This window comes from Scomber japonicus, chromosome 16 (assembly GCF_027409825.1).
Source record: "Scomber japonicus isolate fScoJap1 chromosome 16, fScoJap1.pri, whole genome shotgun sequence".
NCBI lineage: Eukaryota > Metazoa > Chordata > Actinopteri > Scombriformes > Scombridae > Scomber > Scomber japonicus.
The window spans coordinates 19,120,459-19,145,110 of NC_070593.1; the positions used below are offsets into that span (position 1 = coordinate 19,120,459).

Below are 24,652 nucleotides of genomic sequence, written 5' to 3' on the forward strand. Positions count from 1 at the left end.
GGTTTGCTCACATCCATGTCTGCCTACCATTAAAATATCATAACACGCAAAGCCTAACTGAATGTCAGACAGGCTCTTCTGGCATCAGTGAGACATTACATTCATATTGCTGATTTTATCGCGGTCCCTGCCATTGTTGATTGCCTTTGGTCTATGTCTTTCATTTCCCTCTGAGTCACAAGACTGATCCAAATTTATTACTGGTGCACTGAGGAGGAAAATAATAAATCCCAGAGGAGGAAATTAGAGTTCCAGACAGTGTAGGTCCAATGTATTACATGTATGCACATTTACATCCTCCTCATATCCTTTAAAAAAAAAAAAAAGTATATTTTTTTTAGCAAATGCATTACATAAGCTGTATCCATGTGGACTTGTGAGGGGGCAGAGTGAGCAAAATTTAAATTATTTCTTTTAAGTGTGCATTTTGTTGCACAAAGAAAGAAATTCTCAATGCAATTTATGAATTTGAATATGATAAGCTTAACTAAACAAATGTGGACATAACATCTACACTTTCCCAGCAACAGAGAATTTACAGAGGGCTCTGTACTGAAGATACATACACTCTGGTACATGCACATTGACCAGCATTTCTCGTGTCAACAAACTACTGATTAGGCTCCATCAGTTGAGCAAGACTGTGTACTGAGCAGGCAGCACCGTTGACAGATGCTGAAAGAGGAGTCCTGATTGGTCCGTGGCGGTGGGTGTGTTTCCGCATTCCGCAAAGAGCTGTCAGCAGAAGCGCAAGTTGGACCGGGGACTGTCGCGTCTGGAAAGAAACCTCCTCAGTCACACCCAGGGGAATAGCCGTCCAAAGCCAAGGAGGAGGGATGCCGTACATGCTCATCAGCACGCAGATCAGACTGGTGTGTATCCTGCCTCTGTAGACAAGTGGTGATGTGCTTTCAGAGAAGGCGCGCTCGAGTTAGAGCGTCAGTGATTTATTTATTTGGCTATGCAACATTGCGCATGCTACTAATCAATCGAGAAGATTATAGTTATGCAGCGGCCTGTAATATTTTGCATGCTGGCAACAGCAAACAGTTAATGCTACAGACGGAGAAGCGTGTGTATGGTTGTTTTTTGTTACCCTAAATTAAAAACACATGTTGCCTAGTCGTCCGCCTCTTATTGCGCATGATCATTTTGTGTCTGCAAGACTCAAGACACCTAAGTCTGCAGCCTCTGAGTATTGGATCATCTATTTTTAGGCTGTTCAGTTATTGGAGATTATGATCAGCACCTGCCAGAGGGCTGCAGGTGTATCCACTGACTTGCAGCTTGAGTTGTACGAATAACAGGCAGCAGATATTGTTTTTAGCAATGAAATCATGTCTTAGACTATCTAAAGTCAGCTGTCACGGGTAATGTAACCTACTTAATTGCTGTCTTTCAGGAGAACGGTCCCACAAATGTAGGAGATGAATATTCTGATCCAGCAGTCATGAATTACTTGGGAGCAAGGAAAACAACCATGCTGGGAAACAATTTGTGAGTATTGAAAATGTGGGGGGTCAGTTATTGTTGTGGGAATACATGCAGAAAGTAGCTAGTCAAGTAGTCAAATACCTGAAGGTAGGGTTAGAATTTAAACCGAGAGATTTGTAGGCATAGTTTGACACAGATTCGTCCACAAAACAAGCATGACTTTAATTTCTCTCACAAGATGAAGAATTTATCTCCTGGTTTGATATTTGGGAAACCACTACCACTACCCATCCAGGAAAATGTAAACTGTAATGAAATTGGTCCAATGCTGAAATCCACTGGACTCTCAGGTGTACTGTATATGCCCACACTAGACCATATTTACATATTTAGAAGCTTTAGACTGGTGTTTCTTTCATTTTGGCAGTTAACGTGTACATATTGACAACAGAGCTGAGATCAGGTCACATGGAGGGAAAAAAACTCCAATGTGGTCGAGGAAGCCTGCTGCTTTGCAGATTTAGAATAAACCATTCAAGCTGATGGAATACAGATCAGGGAAGTGTTGTCATTGGCAATCTGATTCAAATGCTGCTGGGAAATGAACCAAGGTGTGGAAGGAAGTGAACAAGCACCAGAACAATTAACAGCATTCTACTCTCCGAGCAAAGTTTACTGAAAGACAGAGAATTCCCACATCTGTGGAAAGTGGAATTACTTTGTGTTTATGCTCATTTAGTTCCGAGTACCATGTGGACGACCCACCTCGCCTGGTGTTGGACAAGCTGGAGAAGATCGGCTTCCGCGTAATGACAATGACGGGAGTGGGACAGACGCTGGTGTGGTGCCTTCACAAGGAGACGGACTGATTGATCGTGGAGCGAGTTTTGACTGAATCCAAATACCTATATATGCCTTTAAAAGGTGAATGAAATATGCTGAAGAATTTATATTACTTATTTTTTTTTAAATTTGGTTCTCTGTTGTACATTTAGTATATTGACTGTTAAAAATCAGAGCACTGTCAAATGACAATGTTTTTTTTAAAATTGAGATTATCCCAGACGTAAGGTTTGAGATTACGTTGTTTAGGTTATAGGCCACCAATTTCCAAACCACATTCCAGAGCTTTTGTAAGACCCTTTGCCAATATTGTTTACAACTCGTGACTCGTGTAGGTAGTGACAGCTAGTTGAACTGTTAATATGTAATTATAACTTGATAAAAGGCTAATGTGAAAGATTTCAGCTCATAGAAAAAGCTTCACCCAGTTGCCCTATGGACCACTATGCTAGATGTACTTTTGTAAAGATGTTTTTGTTAGTGTAGCATATGCTTATGATTAAATGATGCAGTGATGTGGATTGCCTGTGTTCTTATTAATAAAAGAAAACCATTTGCAATCCTTTTTAAGATTTACCACACACAAAATGAAAAACATGTATTTGCCTTCTGATAATCCATTGAACAGACACTAAACAAACATCACACATAAAAAAATACTCTTAATTGTGAGTGCTTAGCTCTGTGGCACCTTACAGGGATGGTGCATGCCCAAAGATGAGGCACTGCAGGCACACAGAGTGCAGGAGTCTGCCTGTGAGAGCCAAAAACGCTGGGTGGTTTCATTACAACCCCGGGTCTGCCAGCGCATGTCTAGGACCAGCCTGCATCCCTAATCCGCAAACTAGAGTCTTTGCCAGCCAGCTCACAGCCAAACTCTTACCAGACCTGCTGCCTCACACATGACTTAGCTTCCACCTCCGCACTAAAGATCAAAAGGTGCCGGTGCTTCCTAGTCCTGTGACTGCGGAGGTTCCAGATACTGTTTGCATTCACTGACATGACAGCCTCAGTGCACACAATGTGAGGAAGACAGAGGAAGAAGGTGCAATGAAGATTCCAAGGTTCTGCTGTAATTGTTGATAGCACAGACTGTACAACAGGCTCATCCTCCCATCCTGGTTCGCATGCAGCACAAGCCACTGTGGGCTCAGGGCAGGGTTGGTGGTGAATGTGTTTCCTGTAATTGTATTTCCTCTGTTGTCATTTGGACAGATTTTGTGTGTTTCTGGGCTTTTTTTCACATTGCCGGGATATGAAAAAGGCTATGCATAAACAAAACCATGTGATGAGGGGATTTTGCAGGAGGAGAGGAGCAGATGTCTCCCACCACACCACTACGCTCCACAGCTGGACATTGTGTAACACAGCCACGGCGGGGCAATGCAGGAGTGGCAGGGAGATGGATGACTGGGTTGGATGTTGCAAAGCTGGCATGTGGCTCCTGAATAACACAATGACAGGAGAAAGCGCTGCCATACAGCCCTACAAATACAGACACACCATTACGCCATAGTCCCTCAAGGGACAGGAAAAATAAAACTATTTGGATGGATGGATAGATGTTCCGCAGGCAGAGGACCTTATTACAAAATGCAGGGTGACCGCAACAGTCTGGCACTGTAAGGTCTGACTCAATGTGGGTCACAGAGCGGTAGCATGTCTTTTCAGAGAACATAAATAAGGAAAACAAAGTATTTTCTAGGTATCTGTTACATAAGCCTATTGTGAAACAGCCTAGAACAGTAATAGAACAACTTAGAGGAAATTTGAGGTCAGCATCATAAGACATTTTTTTAAATGCAGTGCATACTTCAATTCAAGCTGGTTTATAGACTGTGAAGTGTGTGAAATGGAAACATTGAGGTGAAGAAGTCACCTGTTCAATTCCATGGACTGGAAGGCAACATTTTAGTGGGAAGCAGAGGAAGCAATGCCTCTCGCATTACCACTACTGAGATGCCCTTGAGCAGGGCCTTTAACCCCAACTGCTCCAGTGGCCAGCAGATCGGCTTGCTCTTAGAGAAACTCTCGTGAATAATGAAGGTTAAAAAGAGGTCACTCATAAACCACAACTTGTCAGCTTTACACTTTGTTTTTTTGTATGAAACAAGATAAAACATGTTAATTTATGCCCTTTGGAAGTGCTGGCAGGGGGATTTTTATCTTTGAGTCAGGCCAGCTGTTATTTTATTTCTCTAAACATTCAAATAAGCTATGCTAACTATCTCCTGGACTCAATTTGAAAATCTGTCAGCACCTTAAAGTATTTAGGCACCTAAAAGGTCCTTTTCAACTCAGATCATGATGATCTACATCAGTGGCTCTGAACCTTTTTGGCTTGTAAGACCTTAAATGAATCCAAATCTACTTGTCCTCGTCACAAGTTATGGGCTTAGTGTGATTATCGATTATGAGCAGTACAACCAAAGAAAGGTTTTTCTTCCCCAGATTGTTTCATTTCAATGATTTTTAGAGGTCCAAAGAAGCGGTATCCATTATTTCACAACTATTTTAAAAAATAAAATAAAAAACTTAATGATGTGTTAAATAAAATTTGACCTTTCTATCCTGTAAATTGTCTAGTAACCTCTTGGAATGGGGGTTCCTGATCCCAAGATTGGGAACCACTGATCTGCATTATTTTGTATTGTATGTAAGTATTGTATGAAGTATAGGGCAACTCAGATTGCATACAAATATTCAGTCACACAACTATCTCAGAACAGAAATATGAGCTGAATGGACAGCATTGTGCAGCCTTAAAATTGTGAAGTCCACAAGGCCTCTTCAGTGTGGAGGAGAGCTTTAGATATATTATACAAAGTATAGTACACAAAGCCCAGGGAACAATCATCTAAACCACTAGATCTGTAATAGAGGGCCTCCAGAGTATGTTCACTTTTCATCACGTGAGCCCACAAGAATTCTCATAAAAGCCTACCTAGTGTTCCAATCTCGGCCTGATTACTGGTTTAACATGGGGGCGAAGTGATTTCCACGTAGTCACGTCACACGGTCTGTGGTTTGTATTGCTACAATGCTCAACTCATTTCACTGATAGCATATGCAGACAACAAAGAAGAATGATTTTTACATTACACACAGTTGGCTACAATAATGAGGTAATGAGTTGTCACGGCTAACCAGACAATGGCTGACAGATGAAAATTACATCATTATACCGCTTTGATTACGTGTGGTGTTGGACGGCAAATCTCCTCTGGCTCTTTTACAATATAATGAACAAAGACTAAGTTGTCACTGGATGCCTTCAATCTCTAAATGTCTTAATAATAATTTAACAACAAATGTAGCAATGCTCAGTGATTGCTGAGGTAACAATTGCTACAGGTAACAATTGAGACATCACAGTAACATAATATAATGATGTATGAGCCACATTGCAATATCTCTGGGATTACTAATGATCCATCTATGTTACCATAGAAATACTGAAATGTGTTACATTTTCATCTGTATGTGTCTGAAAAATGTCTATCTTAGTTCAGACTAAAACAGATTAACAAAATTAAAAATTAACTATGTCAAATTGTATATGTGAGTGAAACAGATGGCACGGTCTGTCAAAAGGACAATACAGTCCAATTAAATGCAAACATGCCATCTATGCATTGATACATTATGTTCCAAGAAAAAGTTTATGCTGTATTTATTCACCTGTGCACCCTGAGTATTAGGACTCCTACCTCTGACTTTAACACTGAGTCCTGCAGGAGCCCTCACTTCTTCTCTACTCTCATCTTCTCTACTCACTCAGCCATCCTATGTTCTAAATGAAGGGAAAGACACAACACATTGATTAAAATGCCAGGTTTGAAAAAAAGTCTAACTTTAGTTTATTAAAGACTTATTTTAGTACACAGTGTATCACAAACAAATAATAAAACAAATGAGAGGCTTTATGGAACTAAAGCCTAAAACAGGTATTTGTAAATGGTTGTAAGCTGATACCGGACTGGATCTTCCCATGCTATCACTAGGCATCTTCTTCATCTTCTTTCTGCATTTGTTCTATGAGTCTCTGTCGTTCTGCAGCCTGCCTCATCCTCATCATCACCACGCTCTCGTAGTCGCGTTCATTTGTCAGGGCACCCTGGTGAAGAGACAGATATAAAGTGTTACACAAAAGCTATACATATTACAATCTTTACTGCATATCTGTATTTGTTTTGACACTAAGCTAAAGTTCCCATGCAATTTGATCCCTATATTTGATGTAAATCTTCAAAGAGACATTATCCTACTTGTTTTTATTGTATTGTAACTCTTTATAATATGCATAAAATATGTATCAGCGGGAAGTCATAGAAAAGTCAAGTGTGTCTGTATTGTATATCATGACAACAGCAACACAGGGCAACACAGGGCAGCACATGGAGCGAATGACACCACTGTCACCATCCGCTGTCTGTTTGCTTTCACGACCAAGCTTGTGGGTGCAGAGAAGACGAGAGGCGGACTCAGAAAGATGCTCTCATCTCAGTTACCACGGGCATGACGGCAGGGTGAACATGCATGAGACAGCAGCCCGCAGAGCAACTGTGACAGGGTAATTCCGCTGCCTGAGGTCATTAAACCCTAAAATGAGTACTGGGATTAGGCCTGGCAGTTGCCCGGCCTCTCACTGTGCATGTGTATGTGTGTGTGGGACTATTTTGAAGGACTTGGATGATGATGGCGAGATACTCTCTTACATTGGGAGAATCGGAGAGGGCAGCCATTGGCTAATGGTTAATCAAGCAGGGTGGAACACAGGCCAGATGTCTTACACTCACAGGCCACAATCTGTGCGGTCACCATTGCCACACGCAGGCCAGAATACACACAATCAAGGGGCAAGAAGGGGTACTGTAAAGAGGAATGAGGAGATGCTTTTAAAAATATATTAATATAAGTAGGATAATGCATATGCACATTTCAAACATGCGCATGCCCTCACAAACACCATCATCCCATTTTGAAGGAAGGCCATGTGTCCACACAGCAAGCCATTGTTTTATAAGATTATATCCAGGAAGTCTGCTGGGCCAAGGAAGTGTCTCTTTAACAAGACAGTGAGCTGCAGGAGAGAGTGAGTGAGTGTGTGCATGAAGGACTGGGAGAGAGCGAAAGCGGTTTGAAGAGGAGAAGCAGGTTTTGTCAGTGTGCTCGTTGAGCTAAGGCATCTGGAAAACATCACTGGGACTCCAGCATCCATGTGCTGAGAGAGAGAGAGAGAGAGAGAGAGAGAGAGAGAGAGAGAGAGAGAGAGAGAGAGAGAGAGAGAGAGAGAGAGAGAGAGAGAGAGAGAGAGAGAGAGAGAGAGAGAGAGAGAGAGAGAGAGAGAGAGAGAGAGAGAGAGAGAGAGAGAGAGAGAGAGAGTGTGGAGGAAGAGGAGAGGGTCGGTGAGGGGAAAAGGGGAAGTCATCCCCCGCTCCCCTCACCACCTCTCCCCTGGATTGAGGAAAGCTGCTATTATCATTCCAATAATGTGAGCTCAAGGCCTCGTCTGACACGTAACAATGAAATATCACGCAAACGCCATTAGGTAAATAAACAACTCTTGCATCTTCAAATTAAACAAAACACAAGCAAGTACACAAGCAAACTGGTATGAATGCTCCCTCCTCTTCACAAATACTCTGTCCTGTCCTCTACTGGTCACAACACTGAAGTGCAACTGAAAAATCAGTCAGAATTGGTGAGACTCATTCTCTACCCAGTGTGGTCACAGCCGCATTGTGCCAGGCTAATGATTGAGGGGAATTATGAGCATTAACAGGTGCTTTATGGGCAGTGTGATGCATTTCTTCTCAGGATGAGAGATGTTTCCTTGCCTCGGGTGCTAACTTACAATGCACATACTTTGCCAGTGCATCACTGTAACTTAACACTTAGTGTGTAGATATACATGAATATGTGTGCGTGTGTGCGTGTGTGCGTGTGTGCGTGTGTGTGTGTGTGTCTGTGCTGCAGTAACACTGGGGGCCCAGGGTGAGTAGGAAACCACAGAACAACAACAACGGGGCCCCCGTACATAGCCAAAAGCAGTGGGTGCAAGGCCACTGCAGAGGTAGGATGGTAGTAAAACACACACACGCACGCATGCACACACACAAACAAGCCCAGGATTAGCAATGTGACATCAGCACATGGCTAGGCCTCCAAACAGCACACCCATTCTGACCTAAGGCCAGTAATGACATCATGAATACCACCACTGCTGTGAGTCAGGCAGCATACATAAACACACACACACACACACACACACAATCATTCTCTTTCCCACACACAGCAGGAGGTATCTGGCAGCGCAGGTGGCCACTGTGTTCACCCAGCACAAGTGGTCAGATCAGCTGCACATTACACCATTCCTGTATGAGTGAGATTTGTGTGGATATGTAAGCATGTGAGCACGAGTGTCTGACAGAGTGAGCAAGTGTAAGTGTATGTATACTGTTTGCAGAGGAAGGAGTGTAAACTAATGCTGCTTTAAGATAACACCACTACTATCTCGACAAAGTGAAGACAAAATAATCTTCTTCAATAGATCCACTACTGCACCTGAACTGGAAATCTAATAACTGGAGAGAATACTGAATGAGCTTCAGAGAGATGTCGGAAACATCTCTCTGAAGCTCATTCAGTATTCTCTATCAAGCAGGATTATACCAATCTAATAACTACTGCATTCTGTATCAGTAAAAGATGCTGAGACAATGTCCATCGGAATTGAAGTTTATTCAACTGTTGCATCGTATCTTTTTAGTCTTAAAAAACAACTCAGATGTGAATGTAAATGAACACATGGGAAAGAAACACAAAAAGAGATGTTGGACAAAAAGACAACACATGTACGTGCAGCAACCTCATAAACATTGAAGCCATCAAATTATTAAACTGGACATTTAAATTCTGAAATGTCACAGGACATTTGTTTTACAATGCCTCATGGATAATCTCGTACTTAACTGAAACTAGGCTGTGATGACTTTTAAAATATTATTAGATTGTATTTGCCATTAGACACTTATTGTCCAAGGGAACAGGCTTGGCAGAATCAGCGGGGAAAGAAGACCCTGTTGAGCTTGACTCGCAGTCGGAGTGGTTACAAATTCAGACTTTATAACTGGATTATTCATTAACGCCATCAGCTATCACACACCGCTAACAAGACTCGGTCACTGAGCCAAGAAGGAACTTAACACACTTTACCGCCAAAAGAAGAAGTTGCAGAACACTTGAATGGTTGCTGTGCATGCCGCATAACCCCAACCACCATGGTTTGATTCCAGCCAGGGACCTTTGTTGCATGTCACACCCATCTCTCTCTCTCTCTCTCTCTCTACCCCACTTGTTTCCTGTCTACCTCTTCACAGCCAAATGTCCAATTAATGCAAAAATGCCAAACAAATCTTAAAAAAATAAACAAACAAAAAGCAAAAAAAAAAAACCAAGCCTGTTTTGTGGTCGAGACTAACACTTCTGTCTCTAATGCACTGTGCTGAAGTTAATCAAGGAACTATTTATCTGGGGTGTGTGGTGTGGCGACGTAGTGTGGGTTTATGTGTGTGCGTCATTGAGGTTTAGAGTAGGTGATTTATGAGAGGTGAACATTTTATTGAAAGATAATTTGTGTGCAAGTGTGTGTGTGTGTGTGTGTGTGTGTGTGTGTGTGTGTGTGTGTGTGTGTGTGTGTGTGTGTGTGTGTGTGTGTGGCTATCAATGTGATGATAGCCAATTCGAATTTTATACCTGGAAAGCGAGGACATTTTAGGGAAGTGAGGATATTTTGGCTGGTCCTCACTTTCTGACACACCTTCAAAGGCTACATACTTGGTTTTAGGGTTAGAATTGGATTAAGGTTCAGTTTAGGGTAATGCATTTAGTTGTGATTGTTGAGATTATGATTAGGGGCTATGGGGGAATGCATTATGTCAATAAATGTCCTTCCTAAGATAGCTATACAAACCTCTGTGTGTGTGTGTGTGTGTGTGTGTGTGTGTGTGTGTGTGTGTGTGTGTGTGTGTGTGTGTGTGTGCCCAAGCACTCCTCTCCTGTTAACTCAAACAAACAGGGGTACTGCACATGCAACACTGAAGCCAAGGTGAAATTCCTCTGCAGACAAAAACCTAAGCTTTGTAAATGGTAGAGGATTAATCATCATTCATTATAAGACTCGGCAGACATGAAACCCCAAAGGTCTGGTCTATTATAATGTTTTTGTTAGTGAAAAACAAACACTACACAGAGATTAAGGCCCAAATCTACTTCCTGTATTTAACCCTTTACATGCACGTGTCCTGAAAACATCTGGTTTCTTAATGTAACTTCAGCACAAGACATCCTTTGATTGGACAGCAAAAGCTAATATGTCTGAAACCAAAAACTCTGCAGATGCTGTGTTAGTGAATGCATCTACAGACCATTGACTGTGATACATGCAGTTATACAGGTTCATTATTGTATATACAAACTACAAAAAGTACAGTATAATATATATTAATAAAACTAAATATATATATTTTAGGAAAAAATAAAGCTATTTTAAAAATCTGACACTCAAAGTCAGGCTGCAACAGAAAAGAGACACTGTATACTGCCCTGTTGTACCAAAAGTACAGTGCAGTACCTGAATGAACATTGTATATAGTAGGTAGTTGTAGTTGTGTGAGGGCTGGAGATTTTTGCAGATTTTGAAGACTTTTAGCCAGTTATATTCAGAATGAGGTAAAAGGGCAGGAGAGGATGTGAGGTGCCATGTAAGTAGGTGTGTATATGTGTGGACGTGAATGCATGTGGTCATACGCGGTCACGGTATTGGACAGAAGAGAGGTCTGTTGGACGGAGATGGAGAGTGCCTTTGGAAACCGTTAAAGCAAAGGAAATAAACAGTGAAAAGAGAAATGGCAGCAAAGGCCTGAACTCTTGGTGCCCTGGCATTTCTCTTTATGATGGATGAGCCCACGGATCCTAGAATAGGGAGATGTGGGGGTTTGGCCACTTTAATATCCAACAATACATCCTTGTAAAAGCAAAATTATGTCTTTCACATCCTAGCCTTCCTGGAAAAACTGTCTGATTGCAGCAGAGTTCCCATTAAAGCAAAAGGGGCCATGGGACTGGTAAGAATGCAGTCTGAACCTTGGAGATGTCAAAAAAGAGCTTGGGCATTGTGAGAGGAGGAAAAAGTGAAAATCAAATTAAGGTTCCAACTACACAAACTTGAAAAGTCTGTTTACTCTGTGTGTATATGTGTTCCCCTGTTAACATGGCTCTTTATGTAATTAACGTACAGAATAAACAACTAGTGGAATGTATTGTGCTGCATACTGTTTACTTCAAATCTTCAGTCTTCCAAGTAATCTAAATATCACAGCCATGATTTAATAATTAGTAATGATTCGGTGCCAGGAGACACAGCAGTATATTCTCAGCCTATGCTGACCACCCACATTTACGGGGAAAACTAGTATTTTGTGAATTATGCGTACGTACATCTTTTTTGGGGGTGGAGGTAGAGCTATTATGCTTTTCCTTATTTTCAGTCATATATATAATTTACAAAGTTTGATGTTTATAATGAACATCGCTAAAGTGTCAAATAATGCGGAAAATGTATGCAGAAGTTATCCCTGTAAGCAAAAGGCCCCAGCTTCAGACTGCTCTTAAAGCTCATATTCCAACGTTTTGTTTTTAAAAAAAAAACAACTTTCAGCCCAAGCTGATGTCAGCTTGTGACGTATTTCCTAATATGGTCATTTGCTCCTCACACGGTGCAAGTGTGCATTACGGCATTTTTCCATTGTTTTGGAGGTAGTCACACCAAGCCACAACTCAGTTAGCACACAGTGACTGTTTTTCCATTACACACACACAACTAAAATTAGTAGTTTACCCCGTTGGGGGTGTTGCTGATCATCTGCAGCATTACCATTACATTACTATTTTGTGGTGAGTGATTTTTACCTTATTTATCTTATTGTTAACCTATTATGACCTTTATTGGGCAGTTACCTATACAAGAAAGGAAACCACACAAAGCATATGTGAAGCACCTGACTCAACCCCAAGAAGCTGCAGCTCCATTGTACATATTTAGTTTACCAGAATGGCTCTAAAAACTCATAATAAACAGTATATCTGAGAGTATGACACATTCTCAGATGTTCTGTTTTAATTTATCATTCAGCTGTTTCATATTGTTATAGTACTTGGCATCAATATACATTACCTCATCTGAAAGATCTGTTGTTTCTCTCATTATCTGGCCTATTCATCTTCTTACTGTGTGCCTCACCTGACCTTACTGAGTTGATTAGAGGCTACTGTTGAGATTCGTCATGTGTTGAAAAGCCTGAATGTAAGTAATGTAACACCTGGACTTTGAGTGGTGTCAGATCTCCCTGTCATGTGGCAGTCATGCAAATGAGTGTCTGCACTTCCTCTTAGCAGCCAGACCGAGACCATCAGGTTTCTGTTGGAGCTTTGTCAATAAAAAACATCATCATTGAGTCATCATTTGGAGACAAACAGTGGTGGCAAGGGTCAGGATGCTGACAAATGCACACTAGGATCATTCTTGACAAAACTGATGAAAGGAAATTACAAAGAGTGGCTACTAGAAAACAGAACTGTTTTAGAGATTGATACGGAAATGAGAGAGTCCACTACTCTACCACATCAAAGTAATTTGTGTGTCTAGTATCAGGCTTATTGTACACTGAGTAATTCATGGACATACCACAGGCCGAATTTTATCAATGTACAGTATGTCATATGTTTGTTATCATCGAACAATGCTTTTCATATGAAAGTGCTTGCTGTAAATCTTGCCTAAATTCTGTCTGTTTTAGGGCCTAGATACAGCGGAAGCTGGAGAACACACAACAAAGGGCTAGAAGAATATCCACCAAAGCCTCAGTTTGGGCTTCTAGCGCCAGTCAAAGCAATATCTGGAAACACTTTTATCCTCCAACAACAAAAACACGCAGCATCCCAGATTTCAGGCCCAGCATAGCTGCATCAACCACACTGCCCACTATGGTCAGGCCTTAGAGAAGAGGCTTATACAGAAATTCAGCTATGGCTAAACGCATCAGCCCAGGGGCTACATAGCATGACAACACAACTAGCAAAACCCAACCTTGGTCGGACAGCAGGTCTTGTGAGGTCATTCCCACATACCGTAGATAACACCCTGATTGTCTTCTAGCATGAAAGCAGTTTTGTGGTTGAAGGTGGAAGAAGGAAGGGGGTTCTCAGAAGAGAGATGTTCAAAAATGTTCTGTTTCAGTCTTGAGTAAATGTTATGATAATTTAATTTGCGTGAGTAATTGTGTCTGGTCTTTCAGACTGTTCTGGCCTTGGAGTGCAGAGCTGGAGAACAAGAGAGGATCAGGAGGCACGCCTATTGCTTATTGGATCAATTTGAAAGGAATGGATGAGTAGTGAAAGATACCATTTGTCCATTTCCTTAACACTCTGCTTGTTTAAGTTTAACAAACAAGAGGAAAGCATTGAGACAAAAGGATCCAGAGCCATGTCCTCCTTTTTGATGGAACAAAAGACTTGGCTGTAATATGAAAGCAGAGAGTGCATTGGTGATTTTAATTCACTCTCTGTGTGACACAGAGACACATGTTGAAGATTAAATAGTTGAATTGCAAAAAAGATCTTTGCAAACCAAAGGACATCAGAAAAGGTGTGATCACAAGTAGCAATTACTGCATGTGAAAACACATACATCTATTTTTATCCCATTATTTTTTAACAAAGACTAATTCCATACAGAAGAAAAAAGTTGCTGCTCTGATACAATTTCTAGCTCTGTATTGCTATAACATTCCAAAGGCAAAGACAACATGCTGGAGGCATGAGAATTAGAAATGCAACAATTTATCTCCCTTGTGCAACCCCGGAGTGCCTGTACATACATGTCTGTGTGCGATGTGTGTTTTGATTATATAGAGAAGCTGTAAGCCTCCAGTCAGGCAGAAGGGTCTGTAGAGTGGGCTGGACCTGGGGGCTTTAGACAAGCTAACAGCAGGCAGGAAATCAGGAAATCAGCAGAGCAGAGGGACAATGACATGGAGATTAGAGATCAGTTAACCCACACCTCTGGTTAGCTGACCCTGTTTGTTCACTGACTATGACTTCCTTTTTTTTACATAAGCACACACATGATGAAACCACACACTTTCAGACACAAACACAACCTGTTGTACACTCACTAACCTATTCAAACACAACCTCCCTCATCATTCCCCCTACATCCAGCAAGATTTACTTTAACACTTACAACTAAAAGGCCAGTTTACATCACAATCAGGATGATATCATCTGATGGCTGGCAACCATTTTAAAGTGGAGTGAGTGCAAATATAAACTACGCCAAGCCTTAGGAAAAAAAAAAAAAAGAAAGCTTCCACCTGGATGTCTTGACGCTCTTGTACTCTGACCTCACCAGCCTTATCTCTTGGGCAAAGAAGACTTTCAACAACAATATACCTGGAGTGTTCTGCAGTGCAAATGGGAGTATACACTGGGAAGGATCAGCAACGTAAGGATCAAATGTCCAAGGACTGAGAACAATCACCTAGGCAGCAGTGACAAAGGTAAGACTATCTCTTTTACAGTTAGGATGTTGTATCTTTAATACGTCAATTTGGTAGATTAGTTGATTTGGTTTTGTCACTGAAGAAAAGACTATATGAACTCACTCTGTTTCTGTCTCAAGGCTGTACAACAAGGTATTCTGTTACCGTTAAACAAGTCCCATCATGTCAAGGAAGGGCATGTGAGGGTGGTGCAGGTATGAGACGCAACCTACTTTCCTGACAGAGACGTGTGTGCAAGTGTGGGATTCAAATATCCAGTATTTTCTCAGGAAGACAGGTAAGAACAATCTTTATCTATTCTAGTGTTAATTATACTACAAGATAGGAAACTTCAAGAAAATTCAGATCAATGACTTTTATACCTAGCTTAGTCTTTTCATTTAACAGATTGATCATTTGTGGCAGCATTTAGAAGGATAATGTTGAAATGTTTTTGGCCAATCTGTTTTAATGGGTTTCTTTAATTTTTACTTGGCAATGGAGTGTTTCCTGTACTTGATACTCATGGCTGAAATCCTATGACTCCTCCTTGGCCAAACTGACATGTTTGGAAAGGAATGCTGTTGTGTCCACGCTCTCCAATCTCCCGCTGCTACTAAAGTGCCGATAAAACCTTTACAGGCCAACAAAACCTGTTTGCTGTAGTGGTTTACAAATTTACAGAGTGAGTGTTTCAAGTCACGAACACAGATCTAATATGGGCAAAGCTGTTTGGGAGACTGTAAAATCACAGACACTGAACAGATTATCTAATTGGCATGCCAACGTTGATGAACTGACTTACTCAATAAAATGATTATAGGTCACGGAATGCAAAAAGGGTTGTTGGGTTTTTTTTAAACAAACTCTGACAAGTGTTAGAGGTTTCTTTTTAAGTTTTGTTGGTAGAAGTGATTTTTTAAAATAATATAACATCGACATACTATTTTAGAAAATGGATAGCTTATTTTTTAAATGTTACATATGGAAGAAAAATCTTTCATTTTATAAATCTTCACATCCAGAGTCATTACATAATCCACACAATAAAATAAACAGATTGCATCTCAACTATTTGTACTTCTATGAATATCATTAACATGTGCTCCAAAGTCAAGTTATTAACATCATTTCTGACAGAAACTGTTCTACAAACTCACATTTTATCTAAACAAAATGTGAAGAGATGTTATTTACACATATACAGACTAACAAATGGCACTGTGGTATCTGCATATTTTTTGCATTGTTTACTGGAAGACTTAACTAGGCTAATAGACTTCCTTTAGAGGATACAGAGCAGACCACACCTGCATTTATTGGAAAAAAACTGGGATTTGAAAAGTAAATATTTAGAGATGAAAGCTTCAAAGCATTGTTGGAACATCCTTCTGCTGCCAAATAGTACTGAATTTCATTAAACCAAAATCAAATGGAGCAGGTGCAATCTCTACAGTCCTGTCCAATCCAATTCAGAATCAGTCCAATACTTACATCTGGCGTTTAATTACATGACAAGTCCAAGCACAGACTTGCTCTATATTCTAGCAAGATAAGAGAGAAACTGTAGCCATCAAAAATTGATTAATCAAAAAGTGTTGTGTTACTAAAAAAAAATTTCCAAAGGAAATTTGGTATTAGATGTACATTTGTTAAATTGTCTCTTTTTTCTTTTCTTTTGTTGCAGATGGCATTATGTTTTTAATATTGACCACTTCCTAAGGATTTATAGTCAAACAAAGGAGGAAATACAAAGGATAATACAAAAAGAACATTTAAGCCTACATTAAAAAGATCTGCCAAGATGCCACTTCGAACATCCTTGTACAGAAAACCATCCTCTGCTCGTTGGTCCAGCAGAAACTCAAAACGCAGAGAGGTGCTGTCTGTCAATATGATCAGTCTACCACTGGCTGACTTCCGACACATCTCACATATTGGAAACAATGCTCATACAGACAGCTTTGGAGACCTGTCCTTCCTAAAGATGGGCCACAATCTGCTTCTACAAAGCTCCCAGAGTGAGCAGAACCTCTTTCTGGCCTGCACTCCTCCACCCAAACCCCCTCGTCTGAATTTGGATGAGGCAGATGGTTCAGAGAGTCCTGACTGGTCAGTGGGCCATCAGCACAATGCCCCACAGAAGAGGAAGAAATGCAGTTCTATGCCACTGCTCGATGACGTCAGAGATATGGAAAAGGAGGATGGGTACCAAAGAGGGAATCAGACACACAGCTTTGGACGGGGCAGCCTGAGTTCAGACAGGGATGGAGACTCCACTGACAAACCTGCTGGACAGCAAAGGGAGGAGGACAGTGGCTTTTCCTTTAGCCTTGACCTGGGTCCTTCAATCCTGGATGATGTTCTCCAGGTGATGGACAAACAATAAATATTATAGTTACTGGGCTTTACTAAGAGATTGGAATATAGAGAAAATATCTAACTCCAAACCTTCTTGGGGACACACTTCTGATTTCATGGACAAACCAGTATCCTACAGAGTCATTGTCCAAATGTATCTGGAGATATCTGTCCATATGATCCCTGGGTACCAAGCAGTTATGAGTGACTTATGGAGAGACTACACTGAAAAGACTGAGATACAGGATGAAAAATGTTATCTTTCTTGAGCATTTCAGTAAAAAAACTTTTAAAATCAGATACCATTGAAGATTCTAAGATGAACAGCAAGCAAAGTTATTATTGTCCATAGATTCACCCCTTGAAGATACAGACACAATGATTACGCTTATAACTGAACTCTGTCTGATGTCAAACTTCAAGCTGGACATTTTCACCTTATTTTACTTTCTTCCTTTGCTATTGTAATCCCCCAAACCACACAGCACAGCACTGAAGACGGCTGTTAAGACTTAAGAGTGTTGTGTTTAAGAAAAGGAAAGCTGCGGCTGGAATCCAAGGTCCTCGAGCTGTGATGTCTTGGCTCTTGGCGTGCTTGCCAATCTATTGTGTGCAAAGGGCAATTTTTCCTCCGCACGCATCCCAGAGGCCCAACTCAAAGGTAGACCAAGGTACCCCCCATCTCTCATTCCCAACAATGCAGTGAAAACAAACACTTAGCTCTGCTTCCAATAAAAGGCAGCCAATGGTGGCAGGTTGGGCTGCAGACCAAGCCAGGCCACAGGTCCAAGACCTCAGAAGGAAAAAAAGAAAAGCCAGAGCAAGCTGTTTTCTTAGCTGCAAATCAGAGTCCAATACTCTGGTGAGCGACGCACGAGAGGGAAAGTGGTAAAGGGTAACATGATACTTCCACATATGCAGGGGGTGTCGAGGGAAGAGGACCAGAGACATCTATTACTGCAGGAAAAGTCCTGATGAGGCTTTAAACACTACCTTCTGATCAAATAGATCCCCGACACATGAAAAATACATGCTTGCATCTAACATACACTTTGCCCACAAGTGAAGAGAAACACAAGTATGCACATTTAAGTGGTTAAACTAAGGTTTGTGCATAGTACTTCTGACAGTCCAGGTCTATTTTCCTCAGGTCTGAGGAGAGAGAAGAAAGTTAAGACAGAGCTTCAGTCTGTGTCTTAGTAGGGGGTTGCCAGGAAAGGCTGTGGGGCAAACACAGAACCAGTCAAATTCCTAAGTGCCCCAAGGGTCATGCTACAAAATACAGGAACCACAAGTGTCCCGCTTCTAGCAATAGATTTAGAAATTCTATGCATGTCCAAACAGAAACAGCCATGTCTGTGGGTACATCTACACTGTATATCTGTTCTGGTATGTCTTATTTTAAGCTGGATCATTGCCCCTGTTTCTTGTATATTTCATGACAATAACAAATTGTGAAAACAAGATTTGCATTGAAAATTGTACTGTATTGTATTGTTTTGTATTTTGGGAAAGTAAAGAAAAATATCTTTAAAATTCCAAGATTGATGGTTATGTGAATACCGCTCATGTCAACATTTTAGAGAGTTCACAAGATTGTTTACACACCCTGAAGGACTGAAATTTATTTGGCATTTTAACTGTCAGAAGCCACTGTGGAGGCAATAGGCCTTGTGTGTCACTTATACCTAAGAGTTTCTAAATAAATTATAGCCTTGGACTATCCAACACAACAAGCAGCACAATATTATTTCAAGGTGGAGAGACACACAAGCCTAAATTAGACAGGCATGCCAAGCAGGGTTTTGTGTAGAACCGCAAATATTGTATTACAGTAAAGTAGACTTTGAAGCAACTGCTGGGTTTGTTAGGTATGCACTTCCCTGAGGCACACCTATGTCACAAACAGGTGACATTAAATGAATAAATAGGGTGAGGGTGCACCAGAAATTTGACAGTCTTATCTATAGAGTCTACTTTTTTATGATAAGCGGGAGAGAGAGAGCCTTTAAGTAATACAGACTTTACACTGGGCAGCGTTTCCCTTCGTTAATGAACAAAGTCTTATTTGTTCACAAGAGAAGGAAGCATTGTGTAATGCCAGACAGACACTGTGCAAACAAATTATTGAGAAAGAACATGAGGTTAGACCACTTTAACCAATTAAAAACAGAATTTAAAAAAAACAAATACCACACACATACCACAATAAATACCAAATCTTGGTGTTTCTTGTACTTTAACTTGATTTGATAAAGAAGATCACACACCAATTTTGTGAAAACACATATTATACTCATTCATTATAACCTTCAATAATGAGCATTCACAGACTGAATGTTTCTTCCTGCAGTCACACAAGTCCTTGGCCACTATGACTACATTGCCCTTAATGTGAAGAATCACATAAACTTGAACTCAACAAGTGTTGAGCCACATGACTGATGTAGGAAGAAAGGGCCTGTAATTGAAGACAAATTATCTTGTCTGCACTGCACAAACTGGCCGAGCTGTGAAGTATCCCAATCACATCTGGTACCACTTCTCTTCTTCTAAAAATCTAAACTTGCTGTCATACAGAATAGCAAGAAACCCTGTCATCTCACTAAAGTGTAGCTTATGATTTATTTATTTTGTCAGGCACTAACTAAAAAACTAAAAATATTGTTTTGGCGAATCCTCCGACTGTAATCGCGTCTCTAAGAACAACCTGATGCTACTGAAATATGCAGCATGGTTTCACATGGATTCTCACACAAAAGGGGATTTTGTGAAACTGATATTGTTTATTCTGTCTGTATCATGCTATAGGATTGTTATTGCCAAGCCAATACACAACAGGTCTCCCTTCTCATGATATGGATGATGAAGTGGGTGTACTTGGGTGTAACACAATAATTTTGAAATTCTGACCACACCATAATCACACCAAGCAATACAATCCGTGTCTAATGAGAAAATGCAAACACATCTTTATACTCTATAAACTTTCCTAAACCAGTGTATCTTTTCTATGAACTGTGACGTCTCTGCTTTTGTTCCTTGATATACACAATTTATCCCAACAACTCCAACCTTTTCATTGCCTATCTCTCTCTACTCTATGTTAACTTGAAACACAAAAGTAGCATCAGGTACAAACCAATAATAACATAATACACTCCCTTTGGATAATACAACATGCTGGCCTACTTCCTAGATGTGCATTATCTCCATTCAGAAAGAGGTCAGACTAGGGTTGAATATGCCAACATGGCCACATCCAGGGCATCTCTTCCAGACTCTGGGACTATTTTAGGGGAGAGTGCTCTTTTCAAGCACTTGCAAACTGGCGGGCTGGAAAAACAATCCTAGAATAGCTGATCTGCTGCATCTGGTTTGTGTCGTGACAACCCTGCAGCGGCTCTCCGGCTCTAGATGGAAGAAGCAGGCATAGAGAGCTCAAATTTAAAACCTTTATGATAGATTCACTTTAAATAATATGGCATGCTAAACTACACAATAAACCGTAAATCAAGATTCATAGTGATTAATGATGGCATCACATCTCCTGAAACGAAAACATTACGTCTGGCAGTGACAAAGCAGATGTTTAGATAGTGATTCCATATCCGCTACAGTCTGGGAGGTGAGAAATTAATTATTAGTCATACTCTGTGGAATCCATAAAGTTGGTCACACATACTAAATCATATTTTGATGCAACAACTATTTACAGCTTTCAGAAAACCACAGCATGTACTGTGTATGTACAGTGTCTGAAAACTGCATGGTCTGTGTTACCACTCAGGCCACAATTGATATAAAACAACTGTTTATTATTTGACTTCAGGCTCATTCAGGCAACATGACTCATTCAGGATTCCCTGAGATTTGCATCTGTGTACACTAAAATGCTAAAACAAATTATTGCACTTAAGAACTTAAACACTTATCTAACAAGCCTACCCATTTCCCAATCTCTCATTCTGACAATTTATTATGTCAAGATGAAAAGACAAAACAAGGTACAGAGATGATTCTAAATCTTATCCTAAAAGACAGTTCTGACTAAAGAGCATAGTCTGGAGCACACAGTGTGGAAAATGTGGCCTTTCGATATTTTGAAATTTTTAATATCCATGGTGAGAAAAACTGGGTGACTGCAGTTGGTCATTATAAATCATGTCATATCTGCTTTCTTTTAAGCAAAACAATAACTTACTCATAACAATAACTCCTAAGTGTCTTTGTGTAGGAGCTGGGAGAGTCATTTATTAAGCCCCACAGAGTGGGAACTGAAGCTGAGGCTGAAGTCATATGTATGTGTCTCTGGGCTCCCTTGTGACCCTGACTGTCTGAGCACTGTGTTTGGATTGATGAGGTTAAAGAAGCAAGTTCTCACCCAAGTTCCTCCTATGTGACTGCAGCTGGCTGGGTTAGGAGGCGTGATGGAGGGGTAGATGACAGGAGAGTGATCTGATTTTTCGATTTCAGATAGAATCCAAGGAAGGACCTCCAAGGCTCTGGCTTCTTATTACCTCTTTATTATCTCTCTTTCTCAAATACCCCCCATGTTCACTGACCCCAGGCCAGATGTGGATTAACATTACCATCTACACCGGTTCACCCACTATACCATGGTTTCTGTTCTGAGAGAAGTATTCTTACTGAAGACCAATTTGAAAATTACCCTGCCATAGTAATGTTTTCATTCTTGGGGTGCAGGGCAAAGAAAATATGAAGCAATCAGCTTTGGATATCTGAAAGGAAAACACATAATAACAACAACCAGTATGCAGGCTGAGTCACACAGCCCTGACAGGGAGGTCTCAGAAACTATACTGGTTGATGGGTGAAACCCTGTTCAGTGGCAGCTCTGGAGACACAAATAAGACAAGGGAGAGCGTCTTTTGATCTGCAATTTCATACAGGTACAGATCACAACATCAGAGTAGTAAAATCGACATTGCAAAAAAAAAAAAGAAATACTATTTCATACTAATCCAATAACAAGGAAGAAAAACTGTATATTCTTAGTGGATAAAGCCAAAATGACATTATCCTTGGACAGAAAAGGAGTTACTGTGCCTCTGGTGTCTGTATGTATGCTGGCTGCAAGAGACAAAATATTTGCCTTGCAAAATACATTTAAAAAGATTACAATACAGACTACTGTGTTTTCCAAATCACAAGACGCAACACATTACCATCAGAGGTAAGAAAGATAGTTTTTCCACAATAAAGCAATCTAGTTTTGTGTAGGAAACTTTTGGCCTCAAGAAAATGAATCCTACACATTTACACTCTCTGTAAAAAAATATCTACAAATATTAAAATGTAAATAATCAGAAAGAAAAGAAAATCCGACACAAAACATTTAGTGTCCTTAACAGGGCCTATGGGGACACAGACTCACTTGGCACGAGTGCTGGTATTTAGTCAGTCTCACGTGCCAGGCCTCCATTATAGCACACTGCTTCTCCAGGTTGCTATGTGAAACACAGCATTCCTGGGGTCTTCCAAGTCAGGCCCGCTAATGAGCAGCCGACTGGGGGCTTTGGGCCAGTGCCGGGCCAGCACCTCGCCACTCCAAAGAAAATAAACTGAGGCCCATTTAACCAAACACATTGTTCTAGGCCAAAAAGGAGGAGTGCAAGCACTGGTGCAATATTTGCACCACTGATATGAAAATAAAACCTCTGGAGGTTTACATACCTTTCTTTGTGGGACAGTGTTTAGGAAATAGTATTTATGTTGGAAGCAGCGTACATGGGAAGATTTTGTAACATAGGGCTGATGTGTTTTATGAGAGACGGAGGGAATTCCAACAATGCATTTTCAGGTTATATCGGTACCTGTGTAGATGTGAACTGGCCAGGCTGTGATGCTGGAGCAATAACCTCTGGTTGTCCTTCAAGCCACGAAATCTTCAATGGGTTGTCACTCAGGCCACTTTCATTCTTAACTGCCAGCTCCTAAAGACATGAAATAATATAAGTGGATCACCTGATGATAAAGATGCTTTTGTTTTTCTTTTTTTTTGGACAATAGGTATAATACACTTCAAGAGAGAATGGTTATGTCCACAAACATAATGTATAACAAGATCTTTTCTTGATAAAGCTTGCTATATAAAGAGAGTAAGTGAGAGTAAGTGAGATGCCTTTATTGTCACTGTACTCAAAATACAATGAAATTGCTATTGACCATCAGTGTGGTATTTTGACATACTACTGCATGCATAAAGACATACATATATACTACTACATACCTTCAGCATCACACACAATACAACTCATCATAAAACAAAACGAGGCAGTAGGGCTGGGCAAGGAATCGAAACCGACATTTAGAAACTCTAATCGACTTAATCTTGCTCATGTCATTTAATCGTGGTGTTCACTGTTGCCATGACAGCAAAGGTTGCATATCTTTAAGGAATTTGAAAACTTGTCTCCAGTGATCATTTTAACCCAAACCATGATCTTTACATACTGTAGTTCTAATCAAATCAACTAGATATTAACCACAGCTTTTAAGTCACACCTTAAAACATCATTATTTTCACTCCCTAAAGATACTCATGTGTGAGGGCAGCAGTGTAAAATACTAAACTAAAGAAACTGTGAAAATACATAATTGTTCATGAAGGGTGGAGATAATCGTTCATTAATCGTAATCCAAGTTAAAAGTTCAATTAATCGTGATTTAGATTTTTGCCATAATCGCCCATCCCTACAAGGCAGGTAAAATAAAGACAAGACAGGTAATTAAAAAAAGATGAAGTGCTGTGAGTGCAAGATTCTAATATTATTTAAATTCAATATTCAAATATTGCACTAGTATATATTGCACAAATATATAAATTAAAACAATTTAAAAATGTGTTTCAGAGTCACTGTGTGTGTTTACTGAGAGTCTGGATGGTGATTATGATTATGATTTTACATACATTGTATATAAAAGATGTGTTGTATCATCTCTCACCTGGTTGTTTGTGCAGGGACAGTTTGAATAATATACATATATATGAAAAACACATGTAGACAAGGACAAAGGTGGATTGTAACTGGCAGGGACCTGGAGATGGGCAGGCAGAGACCACAGAACCTATGCCCAGATCCCAGCAGACTGGCAGACTTGTTCTTTAGAGGAAAACCACACGCCGTGGTGAGGAAACCACAACAACAAAGTACACCATCACAACAGAGGGCCTGAGGATCCAGACAGTGTGGAACAATGAGGAGGCTCAAATCTTTCCGTCTGCTGGTTCCCATCAGCCCAGAGATCTGGACTGTGCAGGATAACTAAATCTTCAGTTTAGGTAACCTAGACAGCCCTGGGGCTGGGAAGTCTATGGCAGGTGCCATTTTTAGCAATAATCAAACTCAGCAGGTGACATGGGACTTAGAGGCGAATGAGTGGCAAAG

At 40.5% G+C, this 24,652-nt stretch overlaps 3 protein-coding genes across 4 annotated transcripts in view; 2 read left to right on the forward strand and 1 right to left on the reverse strand.

Annotated features, from left to right (window-relative positions):
• The first annotated feature begins 713 nt into the window (after positions 1-713).
• On the forward strand, positions 714-2,798 carry gchfr (GTP cyclohydrolase I feedback regulator). The gene is made up of 3 exons (XM_053336175.1): positions 714-872; positions 1,403-1,497; positions 2,174-2,798. The coding sequence occupies exons 1-3, from the start codon at positions 837-839 to the stop codon at positions 2,301-2,303; spliced, it is 261 nt and encodes an 86-aa protein (XP_053192150.1). The 5' UTR covers positions 714-836; the 3' UTR covers positions 2,304-2,798.
• A 3,328-nt stretch (positions 2,799-6,126) lies between these two features.
• Positions 6,127-24,652, reverse strand: part of dnajc17 (DnaJ (Hsp40) homolog, subfamily C, member 17) — a 33,797-nt gene continuing 15,271 nt past the window's right edge. The window contains exons 10-11 of one of the 2 annotated variants that reach the window (XM_053335604.1): positions 23,078-23,197; positions 6,127-6,394 (exon numbers count right to left, since the gene is read on the reverse strand). In XM_053335604.1, the coding sequence (XP_053191579.1) occupies positions 6,278-6,394; positions 23,078-23,197 (237 nt within the window). In that variant the 3' untranslated portion in view covers positions 6,127-6,277. The remainder of the gene's footprint in view (positions 6,395-23,077; positions 23,198-24,652) is intronic. The other variant, XM_053335603.1, reaches the window with a different exon arrangement.
• Positions 15,097-17,268, forward strand: LOC128375134 (cdc42 effector protein 3). Its single transcript, XM_053335407.1, has 2 exons — positions 15,097-15,177; positions 16,567-17,268. Exon 2 carries the CDS (start codon positions 16,684-16,686, stop codon positions 17,266-17,268), a length of 585 nt encoding a protein of 194 aa, XP_053191382.1. The 5' UTR covers positions 15,097-15,177; positions 16,567-16,683.

What these genes read in the sequence shown, in the direction of transcription:
- gchfr (XM_053336175.1), top strand. Translation starts at nt 837, where the DNA reads ATGCCGTACATGCTCATCAGCACGCAGATCAGACTG. An exon ending in TCAGCACGCAGATCAGACTG is followed by an intron (nt 873 to 1,402) that starts GTGTGTATCCTG and finishes GCTGTCTTTCAG; the next exon opens with GAGAACGGTCCCACAAATGT. An exon ending in ACCATGCTGGGAAACAATTT is followed by an intron (nt 1,498 to 2,173) that starts GTGAGTATTGAA and finishes ATGCTCATTTAG; the next exon opens with TTCCGAGTACCATGTGGACG.
- LOC128375134 (XM_053335407.1), top strand. Translation starts at nt 16,684, where the DNA reads ATGCCACTTCGAACATCCTTGTACAGAAAACCATCCTCTGCTCGTTGG.